The sequence below is a fragment of the Scomber japonicus genome, chromosome 19, assembly GCF_027409825.1.
Source record: "Scomber japonicus isolate fScoJap1 chromosome 19, fScoJap1.pri, whole genome shotgun sequence".
NCBI classification, from domain to species: Eukaryota; Metazoa; Chordata; class Actinopteri; order Scombriformes; family Scombridae; genus Scomber; species Scomber japonicus.
In genome coordinates this window covers 20,288,657-20,305,820 of record NC_070596.1, presented here as the reverse complement: position 1 = coordinate 20,305,820, position 17,164 = coordinate 20,288,657, and the positions used below count along the sequence as shown (strand labels likewise).

At 38.9% G+C, this 17,164-nt stretch overlaps 1 protein-coding gene across 1 annotated transcript in view; it reads left to right on the top strand.

The window, feature by feature from the left end:
* The window catches only part of LOC128380274 (potassium/sodium hyperpolarization-activated cyclic nucleotide-gated channel 1), a 70,589-nt gene that overhangs the window by 23,828 nt on the left and 29,597 nt on the right, over positions 1–17,164 (top strand). Inside the window, exon 3 of the mRNA XM_053340021.1 lies at positions 7,481–7,642. Coding sequence (XP_053195996.1) covers positions 7,481–7,642 — 162 coding nt within the window. The remainder of the gene's footprint in view (positions 1–7,480; positions 7,643–17,164) is intronic.

Genomic DNA, 17,164 nt, shown 5'->3' with positions numbered 1-17,164 from the left:
CATCATAGGCTTAACTAAAATATGAGGTAATTAGTAATGTTGACTTAAAACTCAAATAAAACTTAGTGTGAGATGTTCAGTCCCCTAGAGGCTAGAGATTTCTCTCTATTAGAAATCATATAAAAATATATCATTGCCAACTGCAGACAAATAGCGTTAATTGAAATTCATTATTACAATCTTATTTTATATGTCAGTAAATATTTTGTTTTACATGTGGTATTTTCTTGTATTTTATGGAGTTGACTTGTTTCTATGTTAGGATGTTGGGCAGCAGCAGTGCCTCGGGTAAATGCTGTATGCATGCGTTCGGTCTGTCCGTCACTTCCCTGTCATCTCTCCGCTCTTTGCCTCGTTCCTTCTTTCCTCCATCATAGACTGAGGGTACTGATTTAATTCCTGGAATGATTTTTCAAACTGTCATACTGAAAAAGACTTGCATAACCAGACAATTGGAGGGAAAATGGGTCATGTGGGAATGCAGTTGTTCTTCAGCCTGCTGGCATGTTTTTAAACAGTATGTCCAAAACATATTATACTCATCTGTATTCTCAGCAACTTTGACGCTACACTGATGAGTTATCAGTGTATAAGTGCTGCTATGAGTACTATTTGAATTTGGAGTCAGTCATGTGTACATGTTTTCTTAGTACAGAGCTGATGTTTCTATTTTGTTACCACTGCTCAGGTTACAGGTACAAATCAATAGAACATTCAACCTCCTCCTCATCCATAAATATGTTACTTGTTCTCCTGAAGCACTGAGCCTTTCATGGTATAGGGCAGACTTTTATAAGCCTTGATGGACATTTCTAAAGGAATATGCATAAATTAGCAGAATGCATTAACTGCATACATTAATCCCTACTCAGAATAATGTTCACATGGGGCTTTTAAAGTCCCCCTCCACTCAAAAATATGTCTTTCTTCTTGTTCCTCCAGTTGAATGTTTGAGCTTCACTGAGCAGATTGATATATGTGCAGTGTTCGAAACCAGAAGGCTGTTTCACATTCATCTGCTGAAAGTGGAAAGTTTCTTTGAGCTCATTGAGAATCCAATTTTAAAAAGTGGGCCTACGCACAGGATTCATGATATCACAAATAGTTTGGAAGCCAATTTTGTTCTAGTATTCAGCTTTTTTGTGGGGAAAAATCATATCAGACACAAATTATTATTCAAACAAGAGTGTTTTGTATACAGTGCATCTTAACATTTGTCTGGAGAGAATCTTTAAATGGTCCCTGATTTGTCCTGCATACACAAGGCTAAACACACTGTGTGTGTCACAATGTATTGAAGCACTGATAGAAAAGAGGAACCAAATTCTTATATAACAAGTAAATGTTTGAGTCCTAAAGCCATTACCAACACAGTATCTCCACACAATCCACAAATTAAGTCCATGCAGAAAACATCATAAATGTGACCCTTGGGCCCGTGTGGGCTTCTCTGCCTGGGAGGATGCTGCTTCTGCCAATGCAGCTTTGAATGGTGGAGCACAGATTAAGGCAGAACAGAAGTGTTGAGGTTATCACGCTCACACGACCAAAATAGACGCAGAGCGGGTGAGACAGCGGGCAAGGGAGCTAGGCTCGCGGTGCAGTGTGATGTGCTTAGTGGAAGAACAAGAGAATACTGCTGACGGACACGGAAATGATGGAAAACAGAGCGGATGAACGGCAGCATTCCCATAGGAGGGAGTTACATGGATAGAAAGAGTCTTTATTTTAACTTGTGATTGACATAAATTGCCCTAGGATGACTTAGCCAATTAAATGAATGCATTGATTAATGGCTGGTAGCTAATCCTGTTAAGAACAGCATCATCTTATCTACAACGTCACATGTCTATTATTATCCCACACTCAAAGACCTTCATTTGTGATTTGTGCAGTCCTAAACATTAGAAGCTTTATTTAACAATCACAAACATGCATCTGCTGCTGCGGGTCACAAGGATATAGTCAGATATTTATGGATAATATTTGTAGTGAAGTAATTGCATCATGAAAAATCAAGAGAAAAATAGCAACTTCAACATAAAAAGTAATAAAGTCCCAAACCATTATATTTTAATGTAAGATGGAAATCAAATGTCAGGCTCGATTTGATTCAGTGATATTTGATTGTTGTTGTTACATGAAATACTCAAAGATCACTTCACTATTAAAATGCTTGGCTATTGGTTTTCTTTCATTTAATGGTTAGTTGCTGAAATAATGTAAAAATCAGGTTGTGATGACTTCAAAATCAAACTAAATACACAAAATGCATTTTAATTAAACCAATAAGGAAGAACAACTGAAACTGAAGTTGATTCTCTGTGTTTTGACAGTGAAGTGCATGCATAGAAGAAATAATGCTCTCCTCTTTCAGATGTTCTCTGTTACATTAATGGATCACTACTTGTTTTCTGCCCGTGTAAAGATCCCATCGATCGCCACCTGCCTTTTAATTAAGTCTCTGGCTACAAATTGCTGTTGGGCCTCATTAACTGAATGTACTGTTTCTGAAGATTCAGTGCTTTTTATAAACACAGGAAATCAATGTTTTTACAGTTTGAACTCTGCTTTGTCATTGGAAGTACAGCATTGCTTCTCTTCTGTCCTTTTCTTGTGGAGTCTACTCTCTGCTTGTCTGCATTGTAGACACATTTGCAGACTGATTAGCTTCCTGGAGCATACATTATGTTGCCTGAAGCTCTGAAATAATGCCAACTCTTTTTATGTTTATTTATGTCTGAACTATACATGTATCAACATGATTACGCATAGTGCATCGCAGTCATGTGAACTCTAATTACTTCCAGCAAGCTGCTTTTCTTGGGGGAGAGAATAGCACTGGCAATGTACTTCCAGTTTACATAAAATTCTCCATACTACGCCTTATCTGCTAAAGCTGTATATTGTCTTCAGAAGTTATTCATATTTTTTTAATATAAGTACAAAGAATTTAACAACTCTTTTGGTAGATATAAGAAGATAGACAGCAGAAGAAAACATGAGACTCCCTAAGTCCCAGTGAATTCCCATTAGATGATAATATGATTTTTCAAATCCAAGTTCAACTGTAATTTTGTGATTAAGCAAAACCAAGAGAGATCCAAAAGGAGATTTGCAAGACGATGTTAAGCGGGAGAATTCCAGATTTTCCTGGAAGCAGTTTTGTCATCCTTCAATGTAATAGCCAGTGGTGGATTTAATCCCCTCAAATTAGTCCCTCGCTAATCCTCACTAACCTCAAACAGAGGTCACTCATGTCCAATTTGAAGATGCATAAAGAACACTTTGTAATTGCGTGTTCAAGGCCCACAGCTAGATGATGAGTAATTCTCCTGCATGCTCTTTTCTCTGCACATCAGATTGAAAATGTCAGTCAGAAGTACATATGTCAACTTGACAGATTACACCATTATAAAACGTTTTCAAAAGTATAACACGAACCGCAGCACCTCCATAATTTTTAGACACCTACTGTAACACCTTCCCTGTTAGTTGTCAGTTCAGTTGTTTTATTATTCAGCGGTAATGCATGCGATACAGATGGCAACGATGCACTGAAGTTTAACTGTCCACAGTCTTATAAATCCTGTTCATTGAAGTATGTTTGTGTATGTAGACACACAATACCTCCTACAGTAGTTTTACATCCTCATCTACTCCCATATAGCGCTGTTGAATAGATGGGGAAAGGCCAAATGTGCATTAGCCTCACGCTGGCTGGACACAACCAGACTGTGACCTATCATATCACATCTTGGCTGTTTGTCTCCACTGTGTTTAGAGGATTATACTGACCTATGCCCCTGTCCCCGGTCAAATTTAAGCTTGATGCACTAAATTCTAAGCCTATATCTTACCAATGCCAGCCGAGAGTATTGGTGATGCTGATCAGTGCTACCTATTTCCTACTGTCGTGCAGTTTTTATGAGAGCTTATGTAGAAGGAGAGAGAGAGCACTCTGAAAATGAATTCAGATCTTTTCCAGCGGACGCACTGCTAGGTCGACTGCTTTGTTGTGCCTATAATGTAGGGACAGTGTTCAGAAATGTCACTGCCTTGCTGTTCTTTGTTCTTGTAATGTGAGCGGGTGGTTAAAGAGTTTTTACAGGCCCCCTCTCATCTTGAAACACATGGGCACGTTCATGCAAATGCGACAACACAAACACTGCACCCGAAGCCCTGGATCTTTCACAAACAATGTGTTGGATCATAGCCAAGCTACACTTTGAAAGTACACGGATCAACAGAAACAGATGGTCATGAAAACAAAATCAAATCAATACATTGGCACAAAAACACATGAGACAGAACTGGAAAAAGAAACAATGTCTTGCGTGACAGCACACAGTGTAAGCTCATCCTCATGCTGCTTTTGCACAGCAGTTTTGCCCACATGCAAAGAAGCTACCCAAATCAGACAGCATGACAGGCTGGTACTGCAGCCACTCCCAGAATCCTCTTGGAGAAAACACTTACTCACCTATAGAGAGTCAAAGTCATGACATCACATCTGATTAGCCTCAGTTCCAGTAGCGTCTATGAGTTAATGCACTCTCTTATTTAATGTTTTTTTCATTGGTCTTTTAGAAAAAGTGAAGCATGTTGCTGGGGTTTACTTCCCATACAGCTCGGCATCTACTAGTGCAGCTGCTATTAGAAATATAAACCTTAATTATTTGAACAAAATTAAACATTTTTCATTTGTGGCAGAGCAGGTACTTACATCACCATAACTTGGTTTTGTCCATGAAAATAAAACTACCCAACAATTTCTTCTAAATTCATTGTTCATCTTGTTTCTTTTATGAAAGCTGGATTTTTAGTTATTTTTAGTTATTAGAAAATATATATGTATATTAAATACCTCACATATAACAGAAAGTAGATGTTGCTTAGCAATGAGCATGTTTGAAAGTGAGGAAACTGAAGACTCTTTGTTCTGACACATATCCTGAGCATGACATAGGGTCTTCTCTCCGCAGCCTTCTGCATGTCCTTAATTCCCTCCCTTGAGTCTGACAGTAGACTTCTGAATGCAATACAGTCAACTTAAACTTTCTCCCTCCACACCCTCACTCCATCTTTTGTTTTATTGTTTCTCTGTGTTTTTCTTGTGGGATTCATTTAGTCTTTACCATAAAAAGAGTAGAATATATATATAAGAATTCATTTTGCCATATGGAGAGATTGTTTCTTTCCCTGGCAACAACTGCGACACTGCACTGTTTCAAATAAATTCAGCCTAATATATCCCCACATCATAATGAAGGTTATCCTGTATAATCCTCTGACCTGACCACTGAACTACACCCAGAGCCTCTGTTATTAAGAGCTCTATTAATAGACTACTACCTCGTGGCTACCTGCTGACACTGACAGACTTTTCAGACTAGTGCCCCTGAAATTCAAACCCAAACAAACTCCACATTGTGTTAATGAGTTTCTACATCTACATTCCCTCTCTGCCCTCGGCGAGCATGACCCAAAGGTTGCAGCGGCTTCCCAGCAAAGTGAAACGGTCCCTGGGAATTTGTAAAACCTCTCTGCAACCTTCAGACATCTAACCTGAAGCTCATTCAGCAGCAGCCTTGTCGCTTGCTTTCCCTGTAAACCCTAGACCCCAATTTTGTGGTGTTTTTTGATTATCCCTTAGTGGAGGAAGGAAAGAGCAGACAATCAGTTGACACTTTTCTATTTCTGCCTTGTGTGAATTATTTGCAATTCAAAGAGGGACCAAAGTGCTATTTCCTGTGTTCCGGTCCTATTGCGATCCTTAAGGAATATACACCTTTATTAGTTACCTTTATCTTTTTCTTTTTTTTTCTCACTCTCGTCTTTATCTCTCTTGCCCTGTGTCTGTTGTTCTTTGCTATTAAGTCATCAAACTGTGATGAATGTGAAGACACGCGCGCTCACGACAGAGAGAGAGCGTTCTTCTAAATTAAGAATAAAGATGTAGGCAGCAGAAGAGATACTGGGTGCACTGAGACAGCCATCCTGTAAGCTAGTGGCTAATTTTAGCCTTTCAGGGCAGTGCACTGTATCTCCCTGTGGATGAGTCGAACCACAGAGGGATCTGAGCACCAGCCCAGCCTCTTGTTCTCTCTTCTGTTTTGTGTGTGGACACTGTCCTTTGTGCAGAAAGGTTACAGGACAGTCACAATAGACCGGGGTGGAGAGATGATGGATTCAAAGAGCCTTTAACACACCTGGGGTTTAATGGGGTTTATATGGCACTGAATTATGCCAAAATCCATCTAAGCATGAAGTACACACTCAGACTCTTCTCCTTTTCTGGAGTGAGTTCTGGACTCATTGCACTGCAACTTGGTAATAAGGGAGCAGTTTTTTCTAAAGAAGAACTAGATTTTGTATTTTTATTTTATTTGTACCACTTCCAACTTTGAATGTCTGATCAAAGTAGGGAAACATTCCTGAGTAAAAAGCTATTTTCTTACTTTATGTGATTTCTTTTTTCTTTTTTTCCTTTTTTTGTTAATCACATGACAGTTGGGTGTACCATACCCTAATTAATCCAATTAATCTGTCATTACACTTATTATATGTAGAATAGGCATTTTACAGGGAATGGAAAGCCATCGCCTTAAAAATAGATGACAATTACCTGAAATATTTCATTCAACAAATTGGCAAATGGAGCAGGTTTATTATGCAAAACCACCAATCAGCCACTATCTTTGTCTATATTTAACTATTTTCAGAAGAAGAAATTGAGCTTCAGTGTGTGGAAGATTATGGAATAACTAACCTGGAAAGAAGTAATGGGTTTCTCATGCTAATGAGAAACTCTGAATTAGTGCCACAGTTGACCAAGCATGAGTCAATTCTCCTCGCCCAGGTCCAAAGTAAATGAAACTGCTTCTCATTGCAGATATGCTTACTCACCCCACTGATGACTTTCTATTCTGAAACTTCCTCCTGTGGTGAGGCCACACCGGCAATAACACTTGCCTCAGTCCATGGCATTTAAACACACTTCCTGGCTCTTTATTCCAGAGGTGTGCACTCCCTTCATTCTTCAGTATTTCCCTGACAAACTCTTGCTCTACATTACAGAGTACTCTATGCCGTATGTATATTTGCTGGTCAGTTTGTTTTGGATCGCAGCCATGCTGAATTATGAATGAACAGCTCAACATCTGTGAGTGAAGATGCACACACACACACACACTGGCCGAATTCTCTGGTGGCCAAACTGGCGCTGCATGCCGTCTACTTCAAAAGTGACTTTGTGCTTTTGCGAACATTTTAAGCCTCTCTTTAATCTTTTTATGTCTCCAAAATACCAGCGCATGTGGTAAAATTCAAACCACTGTGTTTGGAGGTTTGCATCACTTCTCAACATTGTACATAAATGATGTATTTGAGTGTATATACTCACACAACAAAGGAGATACTGAAGAGGTCTAACTGAGGTCTCTCTGTCTCTTTCTCCATCTGTTTTTCTCTTTGGCAGATTTTCCATATGACCTATGACCTGGCTAGTGCTGTGGTAAGAATATTTAATTTGATAGGGATGATGCTGCTTCTGTGTCACTGGGATGGCTGTCTCCAGTATCTGGTGCCTCTCCTACAAGACTTCCCCCCTGACTGCTGGGTGTCCCTAAACGGTATGGTTGTAAGTATTGCACTTTTCTCCTTTGTTTGTTATTTTGGCATTTGATATATATATGATCTGTATGACAGTTGAACTTATCGGAGCAGTCTTTTAAATCAATGTTTATTAAGCCCTGCTCCCCTTGTTTTCTATGCCTGTCAAACTTTACATTCTCTCATGGCAAAAATATAGTTTATACTGATAACAACAGATTTACCTCTCAATTTATTTATTTCATTTTCAAAAGAAAGAGTGCTTTGTTTCAACTAGAGTGAGACAACAGCTTGCTTCTTTCTAGCCGGTGACCACGATATTTGCCAACTGAAATGAAAACTGTCACTGGTAGATTTTTAAGCTCGTCAATTTGCAAATTAAACTGATGTTGGCTCAATGAGTAGGTTGCAAGTGCCGTCTCCAGCTGACAAACACTAACATTGCAAAATCTGACAACAGTATGGACCTGTTAACATTACCTTAAACTTTTCCACAAATGGGAAAATGCCACACATCGCAAAATGCCAGTAACCTAGCTGGTAAATGAAGTGCTTCTCGTTCATGGAAGTGAGGGTTTACTAGATAGTAGTTAGTGCATTAAGCAAAAAAGTTCAATTCATGGGTATAAAATCACCTGGATCATCGAGCCTATAAAGCATGCTCAATAGAGACGAACTAGCAGGCTAACTACTGGTTTAGCCCTCTGCTAACTTGAATGGGGTTAAAATAATTAAACTGTTCTGATAGTGTTACAAGTCATTTCGAGGGAGGTGCCACTCCAAAAAATGTATGTGCTGATTTACAGATGTCTTTGTCACAGTCTAAGTTTATGGGAAAAAGTCTCTTTGGCCAGTGTGTGTCACGTGACAGAAAAGGAAGTTGTAATCACAAAGTTTGGGCATTTTTGCTGTTGTTTGGGTTCTGGGTAACCAAAAATGGCATGTAGAGAAATACAGATGTTGAAAGGCCTGCTTAAATTATAATTGGATAATCTTTTTGTCAAAGGGCTTCAGTGAAAAGTCAATTTGTATGTATTCTTCCTAACTGGGCTGCCAGAATATCAAAGTAGCCTCAGAACACAGTAGCAGATAAGTTAAATCACGTCCATTGTAGTGAAGGGGATTAGACGTTTAATCAGACGAGACTGGGGAATCAATAACAATTGTTGTTGACAACAACAGTGTCCCAGTTCAATCTGAGCTTGCTATTGTAAAACCCTTAAAGAAATCCATGAATAACATCCAAACAACTTGATGTGGTAACTGTTTTAGAGCGATGTTTGAGGCACTGGAGAACAGTCGATGCAGAGGTGAACTTATTAGATCTGAACACTTCCAAAAAGGTAATTAAGTCAGGAAGACATGTACATGAATGAATAAAGGTGCACCTCTGTGTGTATTTTTGCAACAGGTAATAGAGGAAAAGAAACCTGTAGTTTGTTACCTGCCCTCCTAAATGTCAAATCATCATAGTAGCCCTCCTCGAACATTATGTTGTTAGTCGAAGCATCTGACTTTTATGTTCTGCTGCTACGGAGCAACACAAGATAACAGGTTTTACAAACCCCGCTCTTGTTTCAAGATTATGTACCTGTCAACCTAACTGTAATGAAAATAGAGAGAAGAGTGATAGAAAATCTGTAGTGGAGTATAACAGTGTTGGTTGATATGCCTTATTCTATTTCATTCTCTTTTTTTTTTTTTTTGCTCACTGCTCTTCTGCTTTCAGTTTGAGTCTTGGTGAGCTTTACCACACCTGAACCAGACAAGACTATGGCTCCACTTCCTCCACTGTCAGCCAGTGTGATCACCACTTTGGCTGACAGTGCTGTCAGAAACCCTGAAGGAATGCGATCAGAGTGCACATTTTTTCATTTCTGTGACAGTGTGGAATGCACATCAGTGATGATAATCATGTTAGATTATAATAAGGGCACTAAAATGTGAGTCATTTAAAAACATTAGATTTGACGCGTAGGCTGTTACAGGAGTTCAGTGTGGGGTGGCTGCTCTTCACAGTGAGCTGGACTGTAGTGTAATTGGGCAGAGGCTGTGAATAATGTAGTATTTTCTTGTAATGTCATTGAAAAACTTAAAATTAACTCGAGATAACAAAAAGCAGGAAGCGCTAACACAAAACAAATTAAGTAGTCATGTGGATAATGTCGAGTTGTGGTAACATGTTGTGTCAACATGCCGTATTTTGTCTTGGTGTGTTGTTCTGATTCAGTATTTGACTTGTTTAGAGCGATGTTGGAGTCTGGTAGTTCATTTATATCAGAGATATTCATCAGGCACTGTTTATATCTAGGACTCTGTTTCATACACATTAGGGCTGAAACTAACAAGTATTTACATTATCTGTTGATTCATTTCTTGATTAACTCAAATTGTTCTGTAAAACATCAGAAAATGGGCTCAAAGTGGTGTCTTTAAATGACTTGTTTTGTCCACAACATTCCACAACCCAAACATATTCAGTTTACTCTGATAAAAGACTAAAGAAACACATTGCATTTGAGAAGCTGGAATCAAAGACTTCAGACATTTTTCTTTAAAAAATGACTAGTCAGCAACCACTCGATTAATCGACTAATCGTTGAAACTCCCTACAATCTACAAAGAAACAGCATAATGAGGCATTGAAACTGCTTTTCATACAAACAGTACTACAGTGCATGCATCCTAATGGCATTGTAACAGCACTGTGTAACAAATTTCACTTTCATATCTAGTGTCAAAAATTCAGTTCAACATTCACTACAGCTTTCCTTAGTGTTCTCCTTTCAGATGTTGTCCATCCATTTATTTTCTTGATCCACTCTGGCCTGGCATCTCTTTAGACTATGGCAAACAGCAAACTACTTAGTTTGAGGACTCTAGGGACTGTCTCTTTTCTATCTGTGCTTTTTTTCTTTTCGCCTCTGCTTTTTCCTCTGTCTTCCTCCGCCTTCTTCTCTTTCTCAGAGTTGGGGTCAAGCGGGCTGCAGTTGCTCCACTCACGGAGATGTGATAGTGCAGAAGTGGGCGCAGGCCTCCTGGGTAATGCCAATTGTAAATGCTCGCCCCGGGAAATCTTCTGCCTTTTCATCTTCCAACTCTCCAACAAACATTTTCTGTATTCCACATGCACACTGACTGCTTACGGGCATCAGACTGGAGGTGCAAATGTCACCTTTCCTCAACATCACGACTCTACATCCCACTCTTCTCTTTACTTTCAGGCAATGAGTTGCCCAAGTGAGCCCAATACCAACCAACATGTGTTATTCATCCAAACAGACATTATCCATCTCTGTTTGCACCGAAAGGAATTTGCAGTGTTATAATTCCACACATAACTTTCACAGTTCATCCTTGGTTATGTACACAAAACTGGGCAAACATTTACTTCATTTACTAGAGCAACCCCAGATTTTAAACTTTGATGAACAGCACTCTGGAATCAGATTTACTTGTAATCACGCGGCTTAATGATGAACCGCTTCTCGCTGCTCCTCTTGCCCAGAATGAATCACACACAGTATATTCCCTGATGCAAATCGATATGAAATGGGAATCATGCAAAAGGCTAATTTGCTGCCCTCTCTGCAGCAGGATCATTTGGGCTGTGAAAAGCTATAACCATAACAGGAGATTGCAAAAGGGCCCCTGAAACAAAGAGCTAATATAGGATAGCTGTGTGCTGAAGGCTTGTAGGATAGTTACAGCTGTGACGACTGACTCATCTAAATCTTCTCTCCTTGGTAAAAATGAAATTGGAGAATAAATTATATGCAGCATGTAGAAACAGCATCACAGAGACATCTCATAGCTCCTCACAGATATCAGGTTTCTAGTGACATGCTCAGACTGCAGCTGCTTGTCTGCAGGATAGCATACCTATATATAGAGCCTCACAGAGTCTGTCTGTATGGGAGACTAAGGCGACAATGACGCCTTCAATTCTCAGCAGTTTCACAACTTCTCGGACTGTTTGGATTAGGACCATATGTTTCATGAATCTGTTGTCCATTTTTTTCATGCTGTGTTCAGGAATGAAAATATGAATACAAATGGAAGGATTAGTCAAAATTGCGTAGAGGATAGACAGAAAATGAATCCACAGCAGTTTTGCTAATTGATTTGTTACTTTGTTGAATAATCAATTATGTATCAAAGAAAACAAACAAACAATCTTTGCTTCCAGCTTCTCAAACATGGATTTATCTCTCTTCCTTCCACTGTAAGTAGAATAACTCTGTTTTGGACTAGTGGTCGGAGAAAGTAAGCATTTAGGGCTATGTGCAATTTTGATTTAAAGTTTTATAAAAAATGAATCAGTACTTTTAAGGAGAATACTGCACCAACAACACAGTGTCACAGTGCAAAAAGGCCAAAAACATAAAATCTTGGGAGAAGACGGGCATCAATTGCATTATTTTCAGGGCAGTTAATAATCATACCCCTGATGTTCAAATACAGAGGAAGCTCCACAAATTCAACATTTCACACACACAAAAAAAACAGAAGACAAGTCACACAGTCAGAAAAACAGAATAATGGAATAATTTAATTGTTCACATTTATTTTCCTGATCACCTTCTGTAGTTTTTGTGTTGATTGAATGCTTGCTTTGCTATTTACTGAGCAGATGCATAACAATGGAAAACAGAACAATCAACAATAAAAAAATAATTGAATAGTTGCAGCCCTAATTGAGACACATTTGGAGCCAAACTCTTTGTGATTGTTACTGCAGGGTGTCAGCTCATGAGTAGCTAACATAGTGTTTCTGACTCTGATGTGGCAGAATGAGCAATTTGTGGAATCTCTTCCCTGTGGATCCTTGCAGAAGTAGATGCCTGTGTGCTGACTGCGGCCTGGCAAATCCAAAGTGAAAAGCCCAACCCATATGTGGAATCCCTCCTCTCACACCATCACAATGCATTAGTGTTCATAAACAAAAAAAAATTTGATGACGTCCCCCCGTCCACCCCCCTTCTTTTTACAGCAGGTATAAATACATAATGCAACTGTCCGTCTTGTCGGGAGAGTGACTGTCAGGTGAATGTTGTCTTCAAAGTTGCTCAAGAGTGACAACTTTAAACTCAGATTTTTTTCTGTTTCTCTGTTGTTGGCTTTGTCCTTTCTGTCTCCAGCTGTGAGAAGAAGAGTGGGGCCAACGAGGACTGTAGATACTGCTGAGTGGTGCAGCACAGGGTGTAGCCTGTTATCTTCTTGACTAATGGCCTGAAAGTAGCTTCTTACTCTTTAGAGGCTGCATTTACTTAATCACCAGACAAGATAATGTTGCTGTCACTGCGCTGGCTCGGGTGAGAGGGTGATGGGCTGTTGCTTTGTCTGAATGTGGAGTGTAAAGATATGTGTTTCAGGAGCCTGGAGGAACTTGTGTGTTTTGTGGGTCTGTGTGAGCTCACTGCTCCTGTCCAGGCTTGTATTAAAAGACAGACAGCTGAGCAGTAGCCTGCTGAGGATTCATGTCCCAGTGAGGGTAAGGGGCAAACAGACAGGCAGATACTATACAGTAGGTAGATAAAAACACGCACAAAAGGAGAAAAAAAAAACATGTCTAACCATGCATAACTGCCCTTCAGCATCAGTCACCCTTCCTGGCCTTTTTTGTCCTTAGACCACCCACTACTTTCCCTTCTATTTCTCCCAAAACACCCAAATGAGTCACTTCCAACAGCCTGGCTTAATCCAGAGTTTATAAATTAATCAAACTTTTCTCTTTCTATGTCACATTTCTCTTAACAAGAAGCTTTCATCTCAGTTAAACGCAAGACTGATTTTGCCCTTATGTGAGGAGCAAATTTTTGTTGCTCTCTCGGTAAATTACTCGGTGCAGAACGTCTTAAATTGGTTGAAATTGTTGTTGTGTGTCATTTGTTGTGTGTTTTTACCCTTCAGTGTCAGAGTGGCCTTGCTGCTAATAGGAGGATTTAATCACAGACGCTAGGGAGTGACTCACAAATGCAGGAGTATTTCCAGCAGAATTGTTAAGATGTCAAGCATGGCTGCTCAGGACAGCACTCAGCAACAGCAACACTGAGTTTTGAAGGACACAAGATCACTCTTGTTCTAATGTGGCCGCTATCGTCATCTGTATACCTGTGATGAGAGTCGAGTGCGGACACTTTCTCATTTCCAAACATAAAACAGGTTGCCCCAGTTAGTTTAACCTTTCTGATTGAGGGTGTTGCTAATCAGTGAAAGTGGCTGCTGTATACTTGGTTGCACATGATTGGACACCAAAAAGAAAAAGAAGTCACGTCACTCCAAAGAATGTCATTCTTTTCATTCTTTTTCAGTAGCCTTTGCCTGCTAATGGACATTTATTTATAACTCAAAAAGAAAGGGCATACCACAACTAAGCAATACATCACAAAGCACAGACTCACATGTGTCTCCTAACCCACAACAACTGACTGAAACAATTAGCTGATTAACTTGAGGGAGGATTACTGTTTTTTCTTTGTCTTTTGTAAAATGAATATCTTTGGGTTTTTTGATCAATTGATAAAGAAAATAATTGCAGCCCTACCAACACTCCAACTTTACAACTTTGAGTAACAATTTTGTCGAAAAGAAATAAAAGAAATAGACAAGTAAGGAGAAAATATCAGAAACCTTTGGCAGGCCAAGTCCAAGAAGAATGCTGACTAGGAGAAGAGCATTACAACTTGCTTCACTCATAAAACAAAGATAATCACAACCCTCATATTGAGATACACAACTGTGAGTGCTTTTCTTGCCAACTTACTGTACAGTTGGGTACTCATTCAAGCCTGCTGACCCCTTCATTACCCCTCCTCACTCATATGCTCAGAGACTGCCTTCTGTGTATTCCCAGAGTGAACAGCTTGTAGTTTGATTATGTAATTGAAAAATGGATATTGTGCGTCACATATTTATCCCCATACATGGGTTAGGTAGTCACGTGACTAAAGTAATTAAATCATCAGTTAATATAAATGTTATCCACATTCAGTTTAATTTAAAAATATGAATATTAAAAGAAAAACACAAAGGGAGTGTTAACCTTGAATGAAACATTTAAATGAAAGGACAAAATGTTTGTAACATGAAAAAATATGTTTTAAAACACCTGCACATTCTAAAAGACTTAAGTGTAATTTTCACGAGAATATGACAGGAAATGCATTTTCTTAGGCTTTCGATAATAAGTAATGCTGCAGTGAAACTAGGACAGCTATTGAAACAGTGTGGGTGTACAGATGAGAAAACATTCTGTTGTTTTGTTATTTGCCCTGTGAGCACTGGTGTTGTTCAGGGGTCAAATCCTGTCCTTTGCAGCCATGCATTACATCGTGTTAGTCTTATTCGTGGGTATCAGCACCAACCAATGCCTTTGGGTCACACATAACACTGGGAGGATGGTGAATCATACAGTGCCTTTGCGGTCACATAACCAGTTACATCTTGTGTGAAGGGACTGTTGGAGACACTGGAGATGTTGTGACTAATGAATTAAAATGATTGCAAGTTGTTAAACTCACGAGCTCATAGTCAACACTTGGCGCAGTCTAATTATAGAAACTCTCAAGTTGTTGATTAGCATACAGTGGTGTGGGATGAGATTAGTGTTAATGCATGTGTATAATAATGAAGGCTGTGAATTCACTTTACAGTTCTTCATATAAACAAAGGTAGAGCTACTGAAAGATGAACATACAGTAACTGGTTTTATTTTGCTGCTTTTAGATCTTCATTATATTTAGAACAACTCTGGAGGAACTGAATACATCTGCTGTGTTAGCCACATTTAATAAAAACATGGGCATAATACTATACAAACAGAAAGTGTTAAAGTCATCCCTCCCAAAGGACAAAAGGCTATATGGTCAGAAACAATAGTTAAATAATTATGACAGTTGTGTCTGGAAAAATGTCTGGTGTTCCTGAACACTTTTAACATACTGAAGAAAGATATGTGTATGTCTTCCATTTGATAAGTGTTTATGACAGACTGCTGCAGTCATAATGCACCTCATCAGATGTAAGTGAGTCACTTACTGTGATAGCAGGAAAGGTACAAATTCAAGCAATCCAATTAAGGAATGACACTGATTTAAGAGCAGTGGTGTGAAAAATAACACTGCAGTTATGTTGCTGGTCTTGTGGCTTGTGCGGTGGATTTGTCTTGTTACATTAAAAGCTCCTGTAAAGTGCACTTTACAGACTTTACTCCTGCAACACTCTCAGTTACCAAGTCTCTCTCATTCTTACTCTGTCTTCATCCCATAAAAATATCCATATTTTGGGATTTGTTATAACCATCAGCAACAGTATACACAACCAGCGTCATTATCCCAAATATGCAGCTTTTAGCATCTAAAAAACTGCTTGCCTGGAAGTATGTGAGCCATTCTTATCAGATGAATTTTTCTTTAATAAAATAAATGATGAATTACTATAAGTATTTCCTGATCATCTTACACTTTTTAATCAATTTGTGCCTATTTACAGTGAATATAGGACTTAGCATAAAAGGTCTCTCATCTGTTGATTATTAATTAGGAGCCACAGTTTAGTCCACTATAGAGACTGTGTTAAGCTAGGCTGTTAGCACATTACTGTAAGACACTCATTCAAATCAGTTTTGATTTATGATGTAGAACTTCATGCAAAGAGGCACTGGTTATTAACTTTTAGTGAATCTATAGCCTATACTTTCATTTATTGGACTCATTCTTGATTGTTATTGATGTTTTTAAATATGCAAGCCTCAAGCATCCTTGCCTTTCCATGACACCCTTAATTTTCTGTCTGCTCCTTCAGTGTTAATCTTCATCATAAAATCTGTACAATAAAGAGCTCCAAAATAGCATCTTTATATTATTTTCTATTTATGAACAAACATCAGAAATATGACACACCCAATGCACAATGCAATGTGACGTCAAAGCTTAAACCCTATATGGCCCATACTCAACAGAATTATATGACAAGCTCATTATATAATTCCTAAATGTTTGAAACAAACAGTACAAACAGTCCCTACGTTCACCAAACGCGTACAAGGACAAACAGCAAAAGGTGCAGTGAGTCACTCTGCCGTATCTGTCATCATCTGGTAAAACATTTTTCTGCTTTTGCACTCATACAAATATGTCAACACAAACCTTCTGCAATGTTGCTCAATAAATTGTCCCACCAGCTCAACCACACATGCAAAATGTACACATGTGAAAGGACACCTAAGGCCCATGACCTCCCAAATGGCATTTGTTCCATTTACATGGTTGGCTTGGTTTGTGCTGTTTTTTTTGTTTTGCCTGCATGTAAGTGATTCAGTGTATGTGCTGTATGCCACAGGAAGAAATTACATATTTATGCCCACACAGAAGCCAGAAATATGTCTATTGCAGTAAAGGTGGGGGAAAAAATCATGGTTATTTGTGTGGCACTTGAAGACAGTATTTTGTTGGATGAATTTAATCAGTCTCCAGAAAAAAAAAATTAATCAGCATGTAGATGAGAGTCGGTGAGTCTTCCATGGCAGATTAGCTGTACATTTACTCAT